This window comes from Garra rufa, chromosome 22 (assembly GCF_049309525.1).
Source record: "Garra rufa chromosome 22, GarRuf1.0, whole genome shotgun sequence".
Lineage (NCBI taxonomy): Eukaryota > Metazoa > Chordata > Actinopteri > Cypriniformes > Cyprinidae > Garra > Garra rufa.
In genome coordinates this window covers 14225061-14249587 of record NC_133382.1, presented here as the reverse complement: position 1 = coordinate 14249587, position 24527 = coordinate 14225061, and the positions used below count along the sequence as shown (strand labels likewise).

General features: G+C 42.2%; 1 protein-coding gene across 2 annotated transcripts in view; it reads left to right on the top strand.

Moving 5' to 3' along the window:
- Positions 1-24527, top strand: part of LOC141297361 (ADP-ribosylhydrolase ARH1-like) — a 115966-nt gene that overhangs the window by 86161 nt on the left and 5278 nt on the right. For both annotated transcript variants that reach the window (XM_073827778.1, XM_073827777.1), the window contains 4 exons: positions 16459-16567; positions 16696-16794; positions 21578-21683; positions 21768-22034. In XM_073827778.1, coding sequence (XP_073683879.1) covers positions 16459-16567; positions 16696-16794; positions 21578-21683; positions 21768-22034 — 581 coding nt within the window. The remainder of the gene's footprint in view (positions 1-16458; positions 16568-16695; positions 16795-21577; positions 21684-21767; positions 22035-24527) is intronic.

The following is a 24527-nucleotide window of genomic DNA, read 5'->3' as shown; positions in this document are numbered from 1 at the left end:
GCCTCTCTCTCTGGAACTGAGAGTGAATATAACTTGCCTTTAGGCGGAGACGTCCCTGGCAGTAACTCTATAGCACAGTCGTAGGGACGGTGAGGAGGGAGAGAAGCAGCCCGAGACTTACTGAACACTTCCTTCAGGTCGAGGTACTCCGTGGGCACGTTACACAGCTCCACCGCCTTCTCCTGTAACACAGAACTAGAGACAGACGAACAAGCAGACACAAGACAAGACTCATGACACTTATTGCTCCACTCAGTTACCGACTTCAGCTGCCAATCAATCCGGGGGTTGTGTTTGATGAGCCAGGGGTAACCTAAAACAATGGGTGAATGGGGAGAGTCCAGGACGTAAAAAGATATACTCTCACTGTGATTGCCAGACACAGTGAGAGTGACAGGTTCAGTAATGAGTGTGATGTCTGGAAGAGTCTGGCCATTGAGTGCGTGGACACTGATGGTGTTGGTGAGGGGGAGGAGTGGCACAGAAAACTGACGAGCAAAACTATGATCCAAAAAATTACCTTCGGCCCCAGAGTCCAACAGTGCAGTGCAGTGATGGTCTTGGTTTGACCATCTGAGCCTAATCGGAAGGAGCGTGGAGGTCGCGCTGGATGAGGTCTTCGTAGCGGAGATGCCTTTTACCGGGCAGTTGTAAGCAAAGTGTCCCGCGGCTCCACAGTAAAGGCAAAGGCCCTGGGACCTCCGCCTCTCCTTCTCCTCCCGAGAAAGCCGAGCTCGACCCACCTGCATAGGCTCGTGATCGTAGGTGGGGCTGACCGCGTCACCGCCGCTGGCTCGAGGTGTAGTTCCCTCCCCAGGGGGGAACCGAGCGGGTAAACACCGCCGCTCGGCTCGGGAGAGTCGAGCGTCTACCCGCAGTGCCAGGTCGATAAGGCCGTTGAGGGAAGCGGGTAGGTCCAGGACGTAGATCTCACGCTGGACGCGATCAGCCAGCCCATGCAGGAACATATCCCACTGCGCCTCCTCGTTCCACTGACACTCCGCCGCCAGGGTGCGAAAGTCGATGGAATACTCTGAGACGGATCTCTCCCCCTGTCTGAGATCCGCCAAGACGCGCGCGGCCTCTCTTCCTGCGACCGCGCGGTCAAACACCCTTTTCATCTCGGCGGCGAGTGCAGCAAACGAGGCACAACAGGGATCTTGATTCTCCCACACCGCCGTTCCCCACAATGCCGCCCTCCCAGACAGCAGGGTGAGCGCGAACGCTACCTTGCTTTCCTCACTAGCGAAGGTGCGCGGCTGTAATGCGAAGTGCATAGAACACCTAGTGAGGAAAGCACGGCAGTGGTTCGGCTCACCGCTGTAGAGTTCCGGAGTGGGAAGGCGGGGCTCCGATGTACTGGACGCGCTGGATGGTGGTGGGGAAGTCGATGGCGTGGGCGGTGCGGGCGGCGCAGCGGGAGGTTGCATCTGTTGCATGCGCTGAGTGAGCTCGGACACCTGCCCCACGAGAGCTCGGATCGCTGAACCCATCGTTTGCTCTTGGCTGTCCATCCGAGAGATGCAGGCTTGCATGAAGTCTGCCATGGTGGGTTGGGAAGAGCCTGCTGCTTCCATGATGCGTCAGATGATTCTGTGACAAGATGAATGGAGAGGAAGCAAATGCAGGGCGAAATGACAGTTTATTGAAATGCACAGAGCTGACAGAGAAGATTTCAGAACTAGAGTCACGCATCCAAACTTTAATGGAGGATAGTAAGAATGTGAGGGCCTTAGATACGGTTTTGGATGTGACTAGCTCAGAAAGCCCTGTACATTGTTCGGTTCCGGTAACAACGCCCATGCAGCAGGGCAATTGGGTGACTGTGAGGCGGCATAGTCGCGGGTCAAAACACCGCTCTTCCGTTCCGATCAGAACATCAAACAGGTTCTCCCCACTCAGTGAAGCACCCACTGAGAAACCTGATGAAAGTGCTCTAGTAATTGGCGATTCTATTGTACGGAACGTGAAAATAGAGACACCAGCCAACATAGTCCAATGTTTACCGGGAGCCAGAGCGCCTGACATCTTGGCAAATTTAAAAGTGCTGGCTAATGCTAAACGTAAATTCAGTAAGATTGTTATTCACGTCGGCGCTAATGATGTTCGACTTCGCCAGTCGGAGATCACTAAAAATAATGTTAAAGAGGTGTGTGATCTTGCAAGTACGATGTCAGACACTGTAATATGCTCTGGTCCCCTCCCGGCTTACCGTGGTGATGAGATTCACAGTAGACTGTGGTCACTCCATGGCTGGATGTCAAAGTGGTGCCCACGAAATAACATAGGTTTCATAGACAATTGGACAAGCTTTTGGGGCAGACCTGACCTGTTGAAAAGAGATGGTCTTCATCCCTCCGGATGTGGAGCATCTCTTCTATCTAGAAATATGGCACATAGTCTTAGAGTTTGCACTTGACTCACTGGGGCCCAGGTCAGGAAGCAGACAGACTGGCTAAACCGACCGTCTGCTAGCCGCCTCACGTCACAGAAATCAGTTAATTCTCTGCACATAGAGACCCTTTCACCTAGATATCACTCTATAGAGACTGTGTCTGTTCCCCGAGCTAGAAAATACAAAAAACGCCTGAATCAAATCAGGACCAACAATTTAATTAATGTTCAACAAATAAAAAATATATATAATACAGAGAAACAATTGATAAAGCTTGGCTTATTGAATATCAGGTCCCTTTCTACGAAAGCACTTTTTGTAAATGATATGATCACTGATCATAACCTAGATGTGCTCTGTTTGACAGAAACCTGGCTAAAACCAGACGATTACATTATTTTAAACGAGTCCACCCCCCAAGATTACTGTTATAAACATGAACCGCGTCTAAAAGGTAAAGGAGGAGGTGTTTCTACTATTTATAGCAGTATTCTCAATGTCTCTCAGAGAACGGGCTTCAATTATAACTCGTTTGAAGTTATGGTGCTTCATATAGCATTATCCAGAGAAACAAGTACTAATGATAAATCCCCTGTGACGTTTGTGTTAGCTACTGTATACAGGCCACCAGGGCACCATACAGACTTTATTAAAGAATTTGCTGATTTTCTATCCGAATTAGTGCTGGCCGCAGATAAAGTCTTAATAGTGGGTGATTTTAACATCCATGTTGATAATGAAAAAGATGCATTAGGAACAGCATTTATAGATATTTTGAACTCGATTGGGGTTAGACAACACGTGTCAGGTCCTACTCATTGCCGAAATCATACTCTAGATTTAATACTGTCACATGGAATTGATATTAATGGCGTTGAAATTCTGCAGCAAAGCGATGATATCTCAGATCATTATCTAGTCTCTTGTACAATCCAGATAGCTAAAACTGTTAATTCAATTCCTTGCTACAAATACGGTAGAACCATCACTTCTACTACAAAAGACCGCTTTGTAAGTAATCTTCCTGACTTATCTGAATTCCTCAGCATATCCAATAGCTCAGAAAAACTTGATGATGTAATAGAAACTATGGACTCTCTCTTTTCTAGCACTTTAGATACAGTTGCTCCAGTGCGCCTAAAAAAGATTAAGAAAAACAGTCTAACACCGTGGTATAACGATCATACCCGCGCCCTAAAGAGAAAAGCACGAAAAATGGAACGCAGCTGGAGGAAAACAAAACTAGAGGTTTTTCGTATTGCTTGGCGTGAATGTAATTTATCTTATAGGAAAGCATTAAAAACTGCCAGATCGGATTACTTTTCATCTCTCTTAGAAGAAAACAAACATAACCCTAGGTATTTGTTCAATACTGTGGTTAAATTAACTAAAAATATAGCAGCAACAGGTTTAGACATTTCCCAAAAGCACAGCAGTAATGACTTTATGACGTACTTTACCTCCAAGATAGACACTATTAGAGATAAAATTGTAACCATACAGCCGCCCGCTACAGTATCGCATCAGATAGTGCGTTGTAGATCTCCTGAGGAACAATTCCATTCATTCTCTATTATAGGAGAGGAGGAATTGTATAAACTTGTTAAATCATCTAAACCCACAACATGTATGTTAGACCCTATTCCATCTAAGCTACTAAAGGAGGTACTTCCAGAAGTCATAGATCCTCTTCTGAATATTATTAATTCGTCACTATCATTAGGATATGTCCCCAAAACCTTCAAAATAGCTGTTATTAAGCCACTCATTAAAAAACCACAACTTGACCCCTATGAATTAATTAACTACAGACCAATTTCGAATCTCCCTTTTCTGTCAAAGGTACTAGAAAAGGTAGTATCCTCACAATTATGCTCCTTCTTAGAGAAAAATGGTATCTGCGAGGATTTCCAGTCAGGTTTTAGACCATATCATAGTACTGAGACTGCTCTAATTAGAGTAACAAATGACCTGCTATTGTCAAGCGATCGTGGTTGCATCTCTCTATTAGTGCTACTGGATCTTAGTGCCGCATTTGATACTATTGACCACAACATTCTTTTAAATAGACTTGAAAATTATGTAGGCATTAGTGGTAGTGCACTGGCATGGTTCAAATCGTACTTATCTGACCGTCATCAGTTTGTGGCAATAAATGAAGAGGTATCATTTAGATCGCAAGTGCAGTATGGAGTACCTCAAGGCTCAGTGCTAGGGCCATTACTTTTTACGCTTTACATGTTACCCTTGGGAGATATCATCAGGAAACATGGTGTTAGCTTTCATTGTTACGCTGATGATACTCAGCTCTATATTTCTTCGCAGCCCGGAAAAACATATCCATTCGAAAAACTAACAGAATGCATAGCTGATATTAAAAACTGGATGGCGAATAACTTCTTACTGTTAAATTCTGAAAAAACAGAGGTATTAATTATTGGACCTAAAACCTCCACAAGTAATGACCTAAAACACAGTCTAATACTAGATGGCTGCTCTGTAAATTCGTCGTCATCAGTTAGGAACCTAGGCGTCCTATTCGATAGCAATCTCTCCTTTGAAAGCCACATTTCTAGCATCTGCAAAACCGCATTTTTCCATCTTAAAAATATATCGAAATTACGACCTATGCTATCAATGTCAAATGCTGAAACATTAATTCATGCGTTCATGACCTCAAGGATAGATTATTGTAATGCTTTATTGGGTGGTTGTTCTGCACGCTTAATAAACAAACTCCAGCTGGTCCAAAATGCAGCAGCTAGAGTTCTTACTAGAACCAGAAAGTATGACCATATTAGCCCGGTTCTGTCAACACTGCATTGGCTCCCTATTAAACATCGTATAGATTTTAAAATCTTGCTAATTACTTATAAAGCCCTCAATGGTTTAGCTCCTCAGTACTTGAACGAGCTCCTATCGTATTATCGTCCTTCACGTCCGCTGCGTTCTCAAAATTCTGGCAATTTGATAATACCTAGAATATCAAAATCAACTGCCGGCGGCAGATCATTTTCTTATCTAGCGCCTAAACTCTGGAACAATCTACCTAACACTGTTCGGGAGGCAGACACACTCTGTCAGTTTAAATCTAGATTAAAGACACATCTCTTTAACCTGGCTTACACATAAAATCATTAACACATTTCTATAATTCAAATCCGTTAAAGGATTGTTAGGCTGCATTAATTAGGTCAACCGGAACCGAAAACACCTCCCATAACACCTGATGCACTCGTTGCATCGTAAAAAGAATGGCATCTACGCTAATATTAGTCTGTTTCATTCTTATTCCGAGGTCACCGTAGCCACCAGATCCAGCCTGTATCCGGATCAGATGGTCACTCCAGTCCCCCGGATCCAGTCCGTACCCAGCTTAGATCATGGATCACCACCTAGAGATGACTTCAATAGCCGTGGATGTCAACCAGATGAGCTCCAAGGCGGATCACCAATAAAGACCTCGCCAACCTTGACGGCCATCGGCACTACACCACAGGATCCTGATGAGTTCTCTACAATCAGACATTGGTACAAACTGTTGTTTGGTCTGGCCAGAGGAGAACTGGTCCCCCGACTGAGCCTGGTTTCTCCCAAGGTTTTTTTCTCCATTTCTGTCACCTGTGGAGTTTTGGTTCCTTGCCGCTGTCGCCTCTGGCTTGCTTAGTTGGGGACACTTTCCAGCGATATCGTACACTATTTGAACTGAACTGACGATGATATCACTGAATTCATTGATGAACTGCTTTTAACTGAAAATTGATTGTTACAATAATGCGTTACTTACACACTATTGTGCTGTTTAAATACTGTGCAGTTGCTTTGACACAATCTGTATTGTAAAAGGCGCTATATAAATAAAGGTGACTTGACTTGACACAGAAGAATACAAACAAACAGGTGCAGGATGGATGATATCTCTCGGATGGGTGGGGCAGGGGCTAGATGGTCGATGATGTGCAGTGTTGAGTAATCCAGAGCGGGTGAGTCCAGTGATGAAGCGTGAATAATCCAATACGAGAAGAACACGAAGACACGAACAACATCCAACGAAGACTAGAACTCATAGAACACAAACACAGCCAAGGTCCGGGGAACAATCATCTGACAGAGGAAGAGAGACAACGGTGAGTTTATATACACTGAGATGATGAGCGGCACCTGTGGGGACTGATTGGCAGCTGATGAGCGAGCATGACGTACAACACAACAGTACACAGATCACGAGACATGAGAACACAGCTGATCTGTGTATCGTGACAGCATATCCAATAGCTCAGAAAAACTTGATGATGTAATAGAAACTATGGACTCTCTCTTTTCTAGCACTTTAGATACAGTTGCTCCAGTGCGCTTAAAAAAGATTAAGAAAAACAGTGTAACACCGTGGTATAACGATCACACTCGCGCCCTAAAGAGAAAAGCACGAAAAATGGAACGCAGCTGGAGGAAAACAAAACTAAAGGTTTTTCGTACTGCTTGGCGTGAATGTAACTTATCTTATAGAAAAGCATTAAAAACTGCCAGATCGGATTACTTTTCGTCTCTCTTAGAAGAAAACAAACATAACCCTAGGTATTTGTTCAATACTGTGGTTAAATTAACAAAAAAATATAGCAGCAACAGGTGCAGACATTTCCCAACAGCACGTTTGACATTGTTAACATTAAAAATAATGTTAAAGAGGTGTGTGAACTTGCAAGTACGATGTCAGGCACTGTAATATGCTTTGGTCCCCTCCCTGTTTACCGTGGTGATGAGATACATAGCAGACTGCCATCACTCAATGGCTGGATGTCTAAGTGGTGCCCACAGAATAACATAGGTTTCATAGACAATTGGATGAGTTTTTGGGGCAGACCTGACCTGCTGAAAAGAGATGGTCTTTATTCCTCCAGGGGTGGTGCTGCTGTTCTCTATAGAAATATGGCACATACTCTTAGAGTTTGCACTTGACTAACTAGGGCAAAACCGACCGTCTGCTAGCCGCCTCACGTCACAGAAATCAGTCAATTCTCAGCACATAGAGACCCTTTCACCTAGATATCATACTATAGAGACTGTGTCTGTTCTCTGGAGTAGAAAATACAAAAAACGTACAAACCAATATAAGAGTAACAATTTAATTGATGTTCAACAAATAAAAAATATATATAATACAGAGAAACAAATGATAAAGCTTGGCTTATTGAATATCAGGTGCCTTTCTACAAAATTACTTTTTATAAATGATATGATTGCTGATCATAACCTAGACGTGCTCTGTTTGACAGAAACCTGGCTTAAACCAGATGATTACATTATTTTAAATAAGTCTACCTCCCAAGATGTTTCTACAATATATAGCAATATTTTCAGTGTTTCTTAGAGAACAGGCTTTAAGTATAACTAATTTGAAGTAATTGTGCTTCATATAACATTATCCACAGAAACAAGTGTTAATGATAAGTCCCCCGTGTCGTTTGTACTGGCTACTGTATACAGGCAGCCAGGCTTTATTAAAGAATTTGCAGAATTTCTGTCTGAGTTAGTGTTGGCTGCAGATTTTAAACATCTATGTTGATAATGAAAAAGATGCCTTATGCCAGTTTCACACTGCACGCCTAAGCAGGACGTAAGCAGTGCGTATTTTTTTTCGTGGCCCATGTTAACAAATGAGAGCATTCACACCACCCGCAGTGGCGGCGCAGCAACGCGTAGCAGGATTAGAAGCGTCAGTGCAGCAATCGTTTCGTCTATTTTTGCGTCACTACTAACACTCGCTTTCAGTGGCAATGTATTGATTATGGCCAAAATACACAGGAAAAAGTAGCAGTTTTACCCCAAAAGGAACATTGATGATATGTACCATGTTGTAAACACAATATTATGTAATTAACAAGATAACAAATATTTTTTTCACCGAACTTCCAAAACAAGTTTAATTAATTTATACTGTATTTTTTTCTGACGTTACTGGTTAATTGTAATTATTATATTAGCCCATATATATAGCCTATATTTATTATTACAACTACATGTTGCCATAAGAACAGGTCATGCTGATGTCATGCTGACATCATGATGACACTGGTAAACAAACACAAGTGTCACAGGCGGGTAGTTTTCAGAGTGCAACTGCCAAGAAGACCATCATGGACGACACTCGTTTCATCGTGGAAGTTGAGAAACATACAGTCATTTATTATCCTCAACATTTGCTGTATGACTTGCAGGCAAAGGAAAAAGCATGGGAGGAAGTTGCAGTAGCTCTTGGTGTAGATAGTAAGTATTATTATTTTTTTTTGTTACAAGTTTACGCTGGCCCGCGAGCGAAGTGGGGCTATAGATAGGTAAACACAATATAGCACGTAATATTGACATCTGTGATGTACGTGACTGTACTTTACATTTTTGACTTAATTTTTAATAATTGATCATTTAAAATACGTTTCTATGAAGAACTTTGATATGTAGACAGTTATGGATTATCGTATATTTCTGGTATCAAAATATTAACAAGTAATTTATTCTATACATGTATATAAGAAAGTACTTCAAGTTTAAGGTTGACCACAACTTCAAAAGCACTGTCCTGTACTACAATGTAATGTTCACCACAAAGCATTTTGTCTTTGGCCTCAGCTACATAACACCAATCCGTTTTTTGCATTACTGTACTTATTAAAGAAATGACCTTAATGCAAGCATTTATTTACAATTTGTAATGTACACACAGTAAGCACAAATAAGAGAAATAGGTGATACATACATATATATATATATATATATATATATATATACACAAATAAATGCAGGGTTCAAGTTGAGCAGGAAGGTAGGATATTAACTATTTTAGTAGAATTGTAGAAGGTGGCGTATAAAGTTTATTGTTTTCAATAATGTCCACTTTGGTACATTTGCTTGCTAGTAAGCACTACACATGTTGTCTTGCCGTGACACTCACACTCACGCACATCGTAAGCTTTTCTGCACCCATGTTTCTAACAGATGGTAGTACCTCCCCTCTTTCTTCTGCCTCATCAAGCCATCGCTGATTTTCTGATGGGTTTGTGAGGTAGTTGTGAAGGATGCATGCTACAGTCGGCATTGTCTGGCTTTACATTCATCCTTGTGTGGAAAACAGAATGGCAAAGGCACACTCCACAACCATCCTTGCCCTTGAGAGTCTGTAATTGAAGATTCTTCTCCAGTGTGGATTTCTGTTCCCTGGAAAAGGTCTCATCAAGTACGGTTTTAGTGGGAATACATCATCACCCACCATGGTGTATGGCATTGGGACTTGTATACCAGATCCTGGAAAAGGACAGTCTGCAGGGACAGACAAAGTGTTGACCTCCATGGCTCCTCAGAGAGCAGAACCACTGTATACACCACCATCACTTGTTCTGCCAAAGTCTCCAACCTGGACAAATGTAAATCTGTAGTCTGCATCTGTGAGTGCTAGAAGGACTATTGAGAAACTCTGCTTGTAATTAAAAAACAAGCTCCCAGAATGAGCAGGCGACACAATGGTAATATGTTTCCCATCGATAGCACCTAGGCAGTTCAGGAAGTTCCATTTTTCCCAAAATTTCAAAGCTATGGCTCTCCACATGTCCTCTGTTGGCCTGGGGAACTGTGATGCTATCATTTGCTGTTCTATAGCTCTACAGGTGCACTGCAAGGGACGATGGAAGGCACTGAGAGACTCTTTTGTCAGAAACAAGACGCAAAAAAAATAATTTGCCCAGTGGTCAGGGAATGGAAGAATGAGAGAGTAATTTCATTTCTGCTGCCATACATGCAGTCTAGACAGTATGTCATTGTTGACCTCATATTTTACCTTCATATATTTTTTTTTGTTTGTTTTATGGACAATTAGTACAAAATGTTATTTAAGTTAGTTAGTTACAATAATTGTTTTTGATACCAATGTATTAATACCATTAACTATACATTAATTATATTAATAAATTTGTAGTTCCAGAAACACTTTGCAGAGTGAGCTGGCACCTCTAGACATGACTGTGACTGAGGAGGATGTGGAGCCAGAGTTGTCTGAATTCAATACACCTGTCAGCCCTGTTCCTGCTATAAAGAGGTCTGCTACAGCCTTACTGGCAGGTGAAAGATCAGCTCCCCCCTCACCAGTGCCTAGTACCTACACACCTCAAACAACAGATCAAAGAGCCAACCCCCACCTCCACCCCCCATACATCCTAGGGTTCAAGCACTGATGACGGACAGCCAACAACACAGACAGACACTGAGAAGGACAATTTCCCCAACTACTACTGAGCAACAGTTATTGTACATAATAACACAACCCACTGCACCGGCACAACCAATAGTGCCTAGACGGGATGATGAAATGTATTATTTTGCGCTTAGATTAGTTCCAAAACTGAACAGGCTCTGACTGACATGACATTGTTGTAATATTTGGTAAGATTATTTAATAAATTTTTTTTTACTGGATGTACCCTAGTAAAAGTTATTTCTTTGCCATTTGGAACAAGTGCAAAAGGTTTCAATCTAAAGTAATTTCTTCCAATGAAAAATTAAATGTATTAAATATATGAAATATATGAAAATGGATACAACATAATTACCATAGAATTTATTATGTTTATCTTAAGTTGCTGCTTGGGTTCAACTGACTGTCTGTAGTTCGTTGTTTGCCTGGTTAGTTGTCCTCCAATTTAGGGAAAGAATGTGCAAACGCTGCCGGTGTGAAAGCAAAATGGCTGCGCACTGCTTCTGCTCTGCCTACGTGCTGCGCACACGCTGTTCTGAACTCTATTGGGGTTAGACAACACGTGTCAGGACCTACTCATTGTCAAAATCATACTCTAGATTTAATACTGTCACATGGAATTGATGTTAGTAGCGTTGAAATTCTGCAGCAAAGCGATGACATCCGGGATAATTTCCTAGTCTTGTGTATAATACAGATAGCTAAAACTGTAAATTCAACTCCTTGATACAAGTATGGGAGAACCATCACTTCTACTACAAACACTGCTTTATAAGTAATCTTCCTAAATTTTCTAAATTCTAAATATCTAATAGCTCAGAAAAACTTGATGGTGTAACAGAAACTATGGACTCTATCTTTTCTAGCACTTTAGATAAGGTTAGATACGCTTAAGGAAAACAGTCCGACACCTCGCACCCTAAAGAGAGCAGCCCGGAAAATGGAGCGCAGCTGGAGAAAAACAAAACTAAGAACAGCTACAGTGTCACCTCATTGCGCTATAGATGTTCCTGAGGAACAATTCTACTCGTTCTATACTATAGGAGAGGAAGAATTGTATAAACTTGTTAAATCGTCTAAACCAACAACATGTATGTTAGACCATATTCCATCTAAGCTACTAAAAAATGTGTTTCCCGAAATCATAGATCCTCTTCTGAATAGTATTAATTTGTCATTGACATTAGGATGTCTCCAAAAACTTCAAACTAGCTGTAATTAAGCCTCTCATTTAAAAAAACACAACTTGACCCCAATGAATTAATTCATTACAGACCAATCTCGAATCTCCCTTTTCTGCCAAAGATACTAGAAAAGGTAGTATACTCACAATTATGTTCCTTCTTACAGAAAAATGGTATCTGTGAGGAATTCCAGTCAGAATTTAGACTGAATCATAGTACTGAGACTGAAGTTTTGGAATTTTGAATTTTGGTTGATTTGACATGAAATGACCCCAATAGATGTACACCACTAAATGTCATTTTATTGTCACAGAGAAAACTGATACAACAACGACGAAAGGGTGCAATAAAATCCCTTATAGATGTTAGTCTAGTAGCTATTGCAGAGTGCTTAGAATGAAAATAAACAAAATTCCAGAGTACACGAGGAGCCAAACCATTTAAGAATACATACAAGACATACATTTGAGAAAAGTTTAAAATCTATCGTAACTCGAAAGGTTATGTTTCTCCAAGATCCTGCAATGGTGATTTTGGATTATTTTTTAACCAATATTTTTAAAGTCTGATTATACAGTGATTTTAAAAGGTTTAATCACAGCTGAATTTGTGTAAGATGTTGCACTACACACAGCTCTGTGTATTTCTCTAAATAAGTATAACGTGTGTGTTGTAGTTTGCATCAGTTTTAATGTTTTAAAACAGTTATAAATGGATTTGGATGGATCTTTATCAGAATCAGAATCAGAAAGAGCTTTATTGCCAAGTATGCTTGCGCATACAAGGAATTTGTTTCAGTGTTATTAGCTTCCAGTACACAGAGACGCACATACAATAAAAATAAGAGAATAAGAAAAAATACACATATGTAAGCATAAATAGACCAAAAATAAAAATAGAAAATAATAATAATAATTTGTAAAAAATTGACAATAAATATGTATGTACAGTTGTGCTATAGGTGATAGGATGGAATACAGGGATGTGTTAGGGTGGAGGTGGTAGCAGTAGATAAAGTCAGATTATTCCACACATTTTTGCACAATGGGAGGAACATTTTAACTGTTCATAAGGTGGATTGCCTGGGGAAAAAACTGTTCACGCGTCTGGTAGTCCTGATCTTTGGGGCTCTGTAGCGCCGGCCGGATGGTAAGAGTTCAAAGAGGGGATGGCTTGGATGTGAGGGGTCCAAAGTGATTTTCTGAGCTCTTTTCCTCATTCTGGATGTGTACAGTTCTTGAAGGGTGGGCAAGGGAGCACCAATAATCCTCTCAGCAGACCGAACCATTCTCTGCAATCTTCTGATGTCTGATTTTGTAGCTGAGCCAAACCAGACAGTTATTGATGTGCACAAAACAGACTCGATGATGGCTGAGTAGAACTGTGCAACTCCTGTGGTAGGTTGAACTTCTTCAGCTGGCGAAGGAAGTACAACCTCTGTTGGGCCTTTTTTACAATGGAGTTGATGTGAGTGTCCCACTTCAGGTCCTGGGACATGAAACATCCCAGGAATTTGAATGTCTCCACTGTAGCCACAGTGCTGTCCATGATGGTGAGTGAGGAAAGTGCAGGGGGGTTCCTCCTGAAGTCCACTATCATCTCTACAGTTTTGAGCTTGTTCAGCTCCAGGTTGTTGTGACTGCACCAGACAGCCAGCTCTTTTACCTCCTGTCTGTAGGCAGACTCGTCACCATCCTGAATGAGGCCGATAACCGTGGTGTCGTCTGCAAACTTCAGGAGCTTGACAGAGGGGTCTTTAGAGGTGCAGTCGTTGGTGTAGAGGGAGAAGAGCAGTGGGGAGAGAACACAACCTTGAGGGGCGCCGGTGTTGGTGGTGCGGCTGCTTGATGTGAATTTCCCCAGTCTCACCAGCTGTTGCCTATCTGTCAGAAAGCTGGTGATCCATTGACAGATAGGGCTAGGAACAGAAAGTTGGTTTAGTTTGGTGTGGAGGAGTGGAGGAATGATGGTGTTGAAGGCCGAACTGAAGTCCACAAACAGGATCCTCACATAAGTCCCTGGTCTGTCCAGATGCTGCAGGATGAAGTGCAAGCCAATGTTCACTGCATCATCCACTGACCTGTTTGCTCGGTAAGCAAACTGCAGGGGGTCCAGTAAGGGTCCGGTGATGTCCTTCAGATAAGCCAGAACCAGTTTTTCCAACGACTTCATGACGACAGATGTTAGCGCCACAGGTCTGTAGTCGTTAAGTCCTGCTATCTTGGATTTCTTTGGGACAGGAATAATAGTTGAACGTTTTAGGCAGTGAGGGACTTCACACAGCTCCAGAGACCTGTTAAAGATCTGTGAAAAGATGGGGGCCAGCTCGTCAGCACAGGTTTTCAGACAGGCTGGTGTCACACCGTCTGGTCCTGGTGCCTTTCTTCTTTTGTTCTTCCTGAAGACCTGGCGCACCTCATTTTCGCTGATTAGAAGTGAAGGAGGGGGGGAGAGGGGGGTTGTTGGAGGTGGTAATGGTTGTGTGAAGAGATCGTCAGAACAGGTTTGGGGGGTTTCAAATCTACAGTAAAACTCATTCAGGTCTTCAGCAAGTCGTTGAGTCGCCTCAGTGCACGGGGGTGGTGTCCTGTAGTTTGTGATTGTTTTCAGGCCTTTCCACACTGAACTTGGATCATTTGAAGTGAACTGATCTTCTAACCTTTTTGCATAGGTCTTTTTAGCCACTCTAATCTCTTTATTCAGTGTGTTCCTGGTCTGGTTGTACAAGACTCTATCCCCTTTTCTGTAGGCATCCTCTTTGGCCTGACGAAGATGTCTGAGTTTTTCTGTAAACCATGGCTTGTCATTGTTGTATGTTAAATAGGTTCTGGTAGGAATGCATAAATCCTCACAGAAACTGATATATGAAGTAACAGTCTCTGTGAGCTCGTCCAGATCGGTGGCAGCAGCTTCAAAAACACTCCAATCAGTCAAATAGAAACAGGATTGTAAGACCTGTTCTGTTTAGTTGGTCCATCTTTTTACAGTCTTAACTACAGGTTTAGCAGATTTAAGTTTTTGCCTGTAGGTTGGTATAAGATGAACCAGACAGTGATCAGATAGTCCCAAAGCTGCCCGTGGGACAGAGTGATATGCTCCTTTAATTGTGGTGTAACAGTGGTCCAATATATTACTGTCTCTGGTCGGACATGTAACATGCTGTCTGTATTTTGGCAGTTCACGTGAGAGATTTGCTTTATTAAAATCCCCAAGAATGATTAAAACAGAGTCCGGGTGTTGTTGTTCTGTCTCTGTGATCTGATCAGCGAGTTTCTGCAACGCCAGGTTTACGTGCGCTTGCGGTGGAATGTAGACGCTCACGAGAATGAACGAGCAAAACTCTCGCGGCGAATAGAACGGCTTACAGTTAATGAAAAGCGCTTCTAGATCAGAACAGCTTCTTTAACACTGTTACATCTGTACACCACCTCTCATTGATGTAAAAGCACGTCCCGCCGCCGCGTGATTTCCCCGTCGATACTGTGTCACGGTCTCCTCTGAACAGCTGATATCCCGGCAGATGAATCGCGCTGTCTGGTATAGCCGCGTTCAGCCAGGTTTCCGTGAAACACAGAGCAGCAGAATGTGAAAAATCCTTATTTGTCCTGGAGAGCAGAAAGAGTTAATCCGTTTTGTTGGGTAGAGAGCGGAGATTCGCCAGATGTATGCCTGGCAGAGACAGCCTGAATCCACGCTGACGAAGCTTCACGAGCGTGCCGGCGCGCTTCCCCCACTTGCGCGTCCGAAAGCGTCTCAACGCTGCTGCTCCGCCAACTACTATGTTCAGCAAAACGTCCGAATAATCAAAAACTGGTAGGATATTATGTGGTGTGTTCTGCCGAATGTTCAGCAGTTCATCCCTGGTAAAACTGATCGTGTTTGCAAAACAAAAAACAGGAAAAACAAACAAAAACACTAAAACAACTGGAGAGCTAAGCACAGAGGCTGCCATCCGCGGCGCCATCTTGCAAGAAGAAAAATGATCTCCCTTTATGATCTGTCCTAAGGAATTTTCATGTCTAAGACCAAAACATTAGAAATTAGACTCTATATGGATGAAGGGCAGAAACTGCATATGAAAAGTCCTGTTCTTCCCAGATTTGATACCAGAGGTCTTCATCTTGCCTTCTAAGAGGTGCCTGCCCATTGTCTTAGCATCTCTGTCTGATGGCATTGGGCAGTTTGTTTCTGTTAGTCCATGACGATCCAATCGAAATGTCACAGAATTTTGTCCACTGTTGTGGTCAGAGTGTTCCCACCATAAAACTTGGGCCTTTGAATGTGCTGTTCACCACAATATACTTGTAGTAGTGGATTAGGGTAGGGTGGAATTTGATTCTGGCCACAACTGGGAGCCAATGGAGTAAGATCAGGAGGTGTGTTCTCTTTGGCTGATTGAAGAACAGACGTACTGGCACATTCTGAATTATCTGCAGAGGCTTAGTTACACTGGCTAAAAGGTCTGCAAGTAGAGAATTACAGTAGCCCAGTCTTGAAATGTTACACACAGTCTACACAAATCAGATGTCATCAAGTTTATTACAGTTATTTATTGTTGTGGTTAAGACAGCGGGAAACTGTAGACTACCTTTTTAAGATGAGTTTGTGTGAAATTAACCTAATCTATTATAATATACTAGGAACTGCAAGAATTAGGAGGGCTGAAAAATATCTTTGTGGAGCTTCCTGATTGGCCAGTTAGTGATGACACCGTGCTTCACTTGGCAACTGCTGAGGCTCTAACAACAGGTTGGTCCATCCAGTCGGGGGTTTAGATTGGGTAACTGTTAACTGTTAATTGAATTTCAGTTAACATAATTGTGATACTGATTTTTCTAAAAATGCAACTAATATTTTGGGCTGTCATTACCTTGCAGGAAAAGCAGGCGAGGAGCTACTGCATGAGGTTGCTTTCCGATATGTGGAGGGAATGAAAGACATGGAAGGGAGGAAGCCAGGACCATCAAGTATTATAGGTATGCAACAACTATTGATAACATGAGTAACCATCTACCCAAAATCACCATCAATAACACACCATTTCCCATTACCAAAGACTAGTAAATACTACTATTTATGTAAAATATTATTTGAAGAGTTTATTTATAAATATTTATTTTTTATTTATTTATAAACAATAACAGATAACAGAAAATCATGTTTTTTTCATTGTGCATTCCAATTAATCTAAATCAAACTGCAGTTTGGTTATTTAGATATAAAGTAAAAATAACTAAAATACAGTTCAACACGTCTCCGTTCCCTCCATCAGAGAACAAGGGTTACCATATGTAACCATTCTGTCGTTCACTACGATGTGTGACGTTTGACAACCTATGGGGGTCCCTATACTAGGGACAGAGGCAACAGACCTCGTGGGGGCAAGTGTGAGTATGCCAACTACCAGAGCAGTGATACCAACTTATAACCTTCCAATGTCCAAGGGTAAATTAATATATGGTTAATAACATTGGGAAACATTCTCTTCCTCCCAGGGAGAGGAATGCTACGGAACCACACCCAGCCCAAAGGGAGGTAACGTGTGGAAATAGACCTAGGGACTCCCCTAGACCTATCCCTGAGTGACCAAAGACAGAGCCTGTTCTGTTGAGGGAAAGACACTGAGTTCACTCATAGGGGAACTGAACAGTGGGAACACATCGTATGAGGACACTGTCAGGGCATCCACAACATACGTACCACTAGCCACGTTACAAGGGCTCACCTGAAGGGGGCAGCAGCTTGAGTAATGGGCTTAGTAATGAGTTCTACCGAACCCCACTATCATGTTAAATAGAGTTAACTAGACAAAAGAGTGCACTTTATCACATGGTCAGGGGACAGGTGCTGCGCAAACACTACACCCACCCAGTTTGTCAAGATTTTACCTGTTGTTACCGAACACTCGAGACGAAACCGGTTCCATGCAGAGGTTAAAGAACCTTGCAAAGGTGTTGGGTGTAGCCCAGCCCGCATCTCTACATATGTCTGCTAGTGATGCACCGTGAGCTAGTGCTGAAATGTAGCAACACCCCGAGTTTGAATGAACTCTAATGCCTAGTGGACACGGCACATCCTAGGCCTGGTACACCCTGAGAATGGCCTCCACAATCCAGTCAGCCATTCTCTGCTCAGAGACAGCGTTCTCCTTCTGCTGTCCTCGAAAGCAGACAAAGAACTGTTCAGATTGCCTGAAATCCTGCGTCCGTTCCAAATAAATGTGCAAGGTGTGAACCGAACATAACAGAGACAAGGCTGAGTTTCCCTCCTTATAGGGAAATGCTTGCAAATTCACCATTTGGTCCTTGAAGGTAGTAGTGGGAACTTTGGGCACATATTAAGCAGCCACGTTAACTTTAAGCATGGAAGCAGACAGGCGCTTTTCTAAGCCTTGTTGTAAAAAGGAAAGCACTGTCCCAAGGCAACATCTCTGTGGTCCTCTCACAGAAGGCGCACCACCTAGTAAACATGTGCCACTTCACAGCGCAGAGCTGTCTCGTAGAAGAAGCTCTCGCCTGAGTAATTGTGTCTATCACAGCTGGTCTCTGAACTCCAGCTCATCCCATCCAGGGACCAGACGTGGAGGTTCCAGAGATCTGGACACAGGTGGCAAATTGTGCCCTGCCCCTGAGAAAGAAGGTCCTTCCTCAGGGGAATCCACCAGGAAAGGGTTGATGCTAATAGTGTTGGGCCAGTAGGGGGCGACCATGAGGATTTAATGCTGTTCCTCCCTGACTTTGCACAAAGTCTGTGCAATGAGGTCCACTGGGGGAAACGCATTTTTGCATAGACCCCTGGGCCAGCTGTGCGATAGTGCATCTGTACCGAGAGGAGTGTCAGTCATGGAGTACCACAGAGCGCAATGGGTCAATTTATGAAAGGCAAACAGATCACCGTGGGCCTCACCGAACCGTTTCCATATCAGCTGGACCATCGGTGGATGGAGTCTCCGTTCTCTGTGGAATGTGACCTGTCGTGAGGCCTCACGATTCAGGTGGCCCGGAAAGTGAATAGTGAGCAGCGATTTCACATGCTGCAGACACCAAGTCTGAAGTTGGAGATGGCGGGCTAGTTGTGACATGTGACGGGAGCACAGATCACCTTGGAGCTTCTCCACCCTTCCCCCAGACTCTAGGACCTTGGTTTCCAAATGAAATACAAAACTTGCTTTCATCTGAAAAAAGAGGACTTTGGACCACTGGGCAGCAGTCCATTTCTTTTGCGTCTTTGCCTAGGTAAGACGCATCTGACGTTGTCTGTGGTTCAGGAGTGGCTTAACAAGAGGATTATGACAACTGTAGCCAAATTCCTTGTCTGTGTGTGGTGGCTCTTGATGCCTTGACCCCAGCCTCAGTCCATTCCTAGTGAAGTTCACCCAAATTTTTGAATTGATTTTTGCTTCTCAAGGCTGCGGTTCTCTCAGTTGGTTGTGAATCTTTTTCTTCCACACTTTCTCCTTCCACTCAACTTTCTGTTAACATGCTTGGATTCAGCACTCTGTGAACAGCCAGCTTTTGGCAGTGAATGTTTGTGGCTTACCTTCCTTGTGAAGGGTGTCAATGATTGTCTTCTGGACAAATGTCAGATCAGCAGTTTCCTCATGGTTGTGTAGCCTAGTAAAACAAACTGAGAGACTATTTTGAAGACTCAGGAAACCTTTGCAGGTGTTTTGATTTTATTCGCTGATTAGCATGTCAACCATATTCTAATTTGTTGAGATAGTGAATTGGTGGGTTTTTGTTAAATGTGAGCCAAATCATCAGAATTAAAAGAACCAAAGACTTAAACTACTTCAGTCTGTGTGCAGTTATTTTTCCTACGGATCGCTGCATTTCTTACAGATTTATGCTCTTTTAAAATCACTCTTGGAGCGAGTGAAAACCACAACGCTCTTCCCTCCATTCAAACGCAGGCCCTCACATCTCAGACTTCTACTACCCCTAATCCCTTTTCCTTTTCAGCAGCCTCCAGCTCCCAAAGCAGACACTAGTGCAAGGCTTTCAGCCATTTTTCCCTGAATGTCACAAACGTCATGGCCTACAGCTACAGCAGCTGAAGCAAACGTGAAGTTGCTTCCACTTGCAACACAGGCCCTCACATGTTTTTTCCTCCTGTTACTTTTTTATTGTTTGCCCAAAGAAACAAATAACATTGACAATATCACATCATATATTCATGTTACAGAATGTTCAAAACCCTAAAAACCTCCTATTACTTTTAACCCCTTTTTCTTTTTTCAGTTGTCTCCAGCTCTTATAGCAGACGCTAGATTGAGTCTGCCTCCACTAGCGGTGCAGACTACATAGGCTCTTCAGGATATCACAAACCCCACTCCCTTCCCATGACCTGCAACAGCTAAGGCAAGCGTGAGGCTGCCTTCACTTGCAACACAGGCCCACACATCTCAGTCTTTTCCTGACGCTACTAGTAACCCCTTTTCCTTTTCCTCCAGCTTCCATAGCAGACGCTAGCATAAGGCTGTCTCCGCTAGTGGTGCAGACCCATCCACAGCCTTTTTTCTTACCTCTGCCAGTAGTTCCGGCAGCCATCTCCCCCCCCCCCCCCGCCCCCCCAGGCCCCTCTCCCTTCTCACTAGCCTCAGCCACGCCCCTACCAATTCCTGCGAATGCTCTGGCATTGGAACCACCCCCCGCTCCCACTGGAGCCCCTGCCACATCTCCCCACTGCCGCTGCAGTTCCCGTTCAAGCCCCCTCCACATCTCCTCACTGCCACCTCATCCATAGTTCCCCACTGCCGCAGCAGTGCCCACTCCCGCTGGAGCCCCTTCCTTATGCCACAGCAGTGCCCACTCCCACCGGAGCCCCTCCCTTGTGCCACAGCAGTGGCCGCTCCCGCAGAAATATAAAGATCGTACTACTAATAATAATTCAGTTCAGATCAGTACCCCATGTATATTGCAGTATAATAGTGGGGTACTTTTAAATTTGGAAATTACTTGTTTATTCAGCTGGTTTTATACAGTAATTCTAATACTTTCACAGAGTATAGCAGCAGTATCCATAGAAATTCAGACTAATTAATAGCAGTATGCATAACAGTAAAATTATGTTTTTGATAGCAGTAGCAACAGTCTGACCATTTACTGCTCAGTTCAATTAATTGGAATAAGAAACAAATACATAAAATTAGTTCATATGTACTTTACTGGTAATATATTTGTATATAATTATTTCACAAATGCTTCAATCATTAAATCAATAAAATAAAATAAAATAAAATGACTGTAGATCATAAAAAGTGTTGGTAACAGTTTAAAATAAAGTGTCTTAGGTTAACATTAGTTAATGCATTAACTAACAAACTAACAATGAACAATATATTTCTATAGCATTTATTAATATATATATATTGTAAATATTTGTTAAAATATTCATGTTAATCCATGTATGAATACTTTTTAGCTAATATTAATTAACATTAATAAATGCTATTTTAATCATTGTTCATGTTAACTAATATAGCCAGTGTTAACAAATGAAACTGCATGGTAAAGTGTTGCCAACATTTTATATATTGTTCTCTCCTTCTGTGTGTGTGTCTGTGTGTTGATCTTAAAGTGTAACCCTTTCATTGCTGTAACCTTTAAATCCAAACTGCCAGAAGGTTACTGTGAATGCATGTGCCTGCTGGGCACCATTTTCCTGATGCTATCGGGATGGCGATTGCGCTGACGGCTCGGGCCCGTCATCGCTGCTTGCAGCTATATTTATATCTTGTTTTTACTTCTCTCCCATAAGGTACTGCACAGTTGCGCCCAGGCACTGAAGGGGGTTACAGGGTGCCATACAATCCAGAAGCCACAGGTTGTGGAGCAGCCATGAGGTCTATGTGCATTGGCCTTAGGTGAGGGTGAAACATGCTCCTTTTTGTATTTTCACAGATATTTGGTAGTACTAGTGGGTACATCTAATTGTCTTTGCTTCAAAGATATCCTCGTCCAGATCAGCTGTCCTCATTGGTTGAGGTTGCTGTGGAGACTGGAAGAATGACCCATCCTCATCCAACCGGTTTCCTTGGAGCTGTGGCTTCAGCCTTGTTCACCTCTTATGCAGTCCAGCGAAGACCAATTACAACCTGGGGTCTGGGTTTATTGGAGGAGGCTTGTCTTGTTGCAAAAACATTTGTTAAGTCTGCAGGATATGCTGTTACAGAGGCTGAGAATGACTGGGACTACTTTACTGAAAAATGGAAATGGTAAAAATCTGAATATAATGGTAGACTGTTGTATTATCACAGAGATTTTATTGGACAATTTTGATCTGAATACATATAATGTTAGGTCTGTAAGTATTTATACAGTAACACAATGTTACATTTTTTATTCTGCCCACCACCTCAAAGCATCTGAATATCAGACTGTTTGATTTATTTTTAAAGTGTTTACACAAAAAAAAACAGTTATATATTTTATTATTAGTCATTATTAATTATTAACATTTAATGCATTATAGCATGCTTTGAAGTCCATATTTAGAAATTTAGAGTTGGCTAGTAGAAACAGTTTAAAATTTCCAATAACAGCTTGATGCTCCAGCTGTCCAGGTTTTTTTTTATTTTTATTTTTTTAGTGTTGATATCTCTTTCTTGGATGTTAGCTTTGTAAAGTTCTCTGCGGTTGATTTTTGGGGAAACAGGATCTTCAAGATGAATGATGAAGTTTGCTGCTTCACTTTGCTGCAATACACTGTTTCAAATCATTAGGTAGCAAATGAGTAGCATTTCAGTAAAATAAACATTTAGAATTTAGTTTTCCAAAGAAAGTGTTTTTTTAAATAACCTCCTTATTTGTTTTTAGTAAACATTTCTTTTGTGAGCTTTGGTTAGAGGTGACTGAAATTCAGCTTTATGCACTACTTTGAGTCTGCATGTTCTCTGGGTTCTTGGAACTCCAGAGACACCAGTACCTTCAAATGCCTGTTTACTGCTCAACAGTGACTTTTATAGCTGCCTTTTTAATGACGGCAATGTCTTTATTCAGCTCCAAAATTGTTTAAGAATATGCTGCAAAATATAATGCATTGAATTGAATTGGGCATGTTTTAACTGTGTAGTTGTCACTTTAAACAAACATTTACAATCACTTCTTCTATTCTTAAAGTCTTACTAAATCACCTTCAGCAATTTAATAGGCTTTGTTCCTTTACTGACTGAACATTGCCTAGTTACTTTAAGATACCTGTTCTTAAGTCTAATTATTCACAGCGCTTGTGCTTTGAATGCAATTGGGTAATACAGCCACACTGTCAGGCTTCTGAACTAAATTTTTACACTGTTTCGGACATGGCCATGCTCCGTTGGCCCTTAAATTTCACTAGATTAAACTAGTGTCCTTAAATTTCACTAGATTAAACTCTTTAAAATGTAACACTGTCACAGTACATCAGACAAAACCACACTACTTTGGATTTTATCTTATATTTTTTAAACACTTTATTTAGCCACAGTACGTCAGGCAAAATCAGACTGCTTCAGGCTTGAAACTTCACAGTATTGTTTCATAAATGTTGCGTTATAGTGTAGTGAGTCCAATGCACTATAGAATCTTACACAGTATTTGTACAGAATAGATTTAAGAGCTCTTTCGGCTAATAATAAATACATACTTGCACATGTACATGTGAAACTTGGTACACATATAGATCTCAATGAGCCAAACAACTTTAGTACTGCATGTCAAATGATCCGCCCAACATGAAGTGAGCTATTTAGGGTTGTTAAAAGTGCATACTGTGGAATTTGAGATACTCCTCGTAGGGTTTTCATCTGATTGCCCCCAAACTCGTTCAGCTTGACCTCAAGACACTGGGGATGATAAATTGCAAAAGGATTTTTGATATTTAGAATAGTTTAGTCATGGCAAAGAAATGATGGTGAGAAATGAGAAACAGGAAGTGTCTAATACCTAGAGCTGGGTATCATTAAATTTTGAAAAAAATTAAATGAAATATACTTTATTGTCCCCAACAGGGAAATCTGTGACAGCCTCGACTGCCAGCATTTTGACAAAACCTGATACATTAGAAATGAAAAACAATATTCATATACACTATTGTCACGAATTGAGTCGTCCTGTCATCATAAACTCTTGCACTACACATCATGGACTTCATGCCCCACAAGCCACTGCACTAATCACTGCATTCACCTGCTCCTTGTTTCTCACTGCACTGATTACCGCTCACACCTACACCTCATTTCTAGGACTGCATTTAAGCCACTCTCACACTCAGCTTCTTCGCGAAGTCTAGTATTGCCCCGGTTGCATTTCTGAGCGTTTCTTCCCGTGTTTGTTTTCCCATGTTTGATTCCTGGACTCCCTCCCGTGTTTGATTCTCGCTGCCAGCCCCGACCTTTCTGCCTGTGTTTTGACTACGATTTCTGCCTGCCCCTGTGTGTTTGTTTTGTTTTGTCTGTACTAAATAAAATGCTGCAAATGGATCCGCTCGTCTCAGACCGTCCTTGTGACAGAAGACTTCACCACTACAAGGATCCAGCAGCTAGTATGGTGTCATCCGGTTCCAGCACGAATTCAACAGTACAGATCATGCGTCTCAAACAAGGTGAGCGGTCTGTTGAGGAGTATGCAATGGACTTTATTGAATTGATGACCAAGATGACCAATTGATGGCCAAGATGACCGCCGTTCCTGAGTCCCCGGCCAAGATGGCCGCCGTTCCTGAGTTCCCG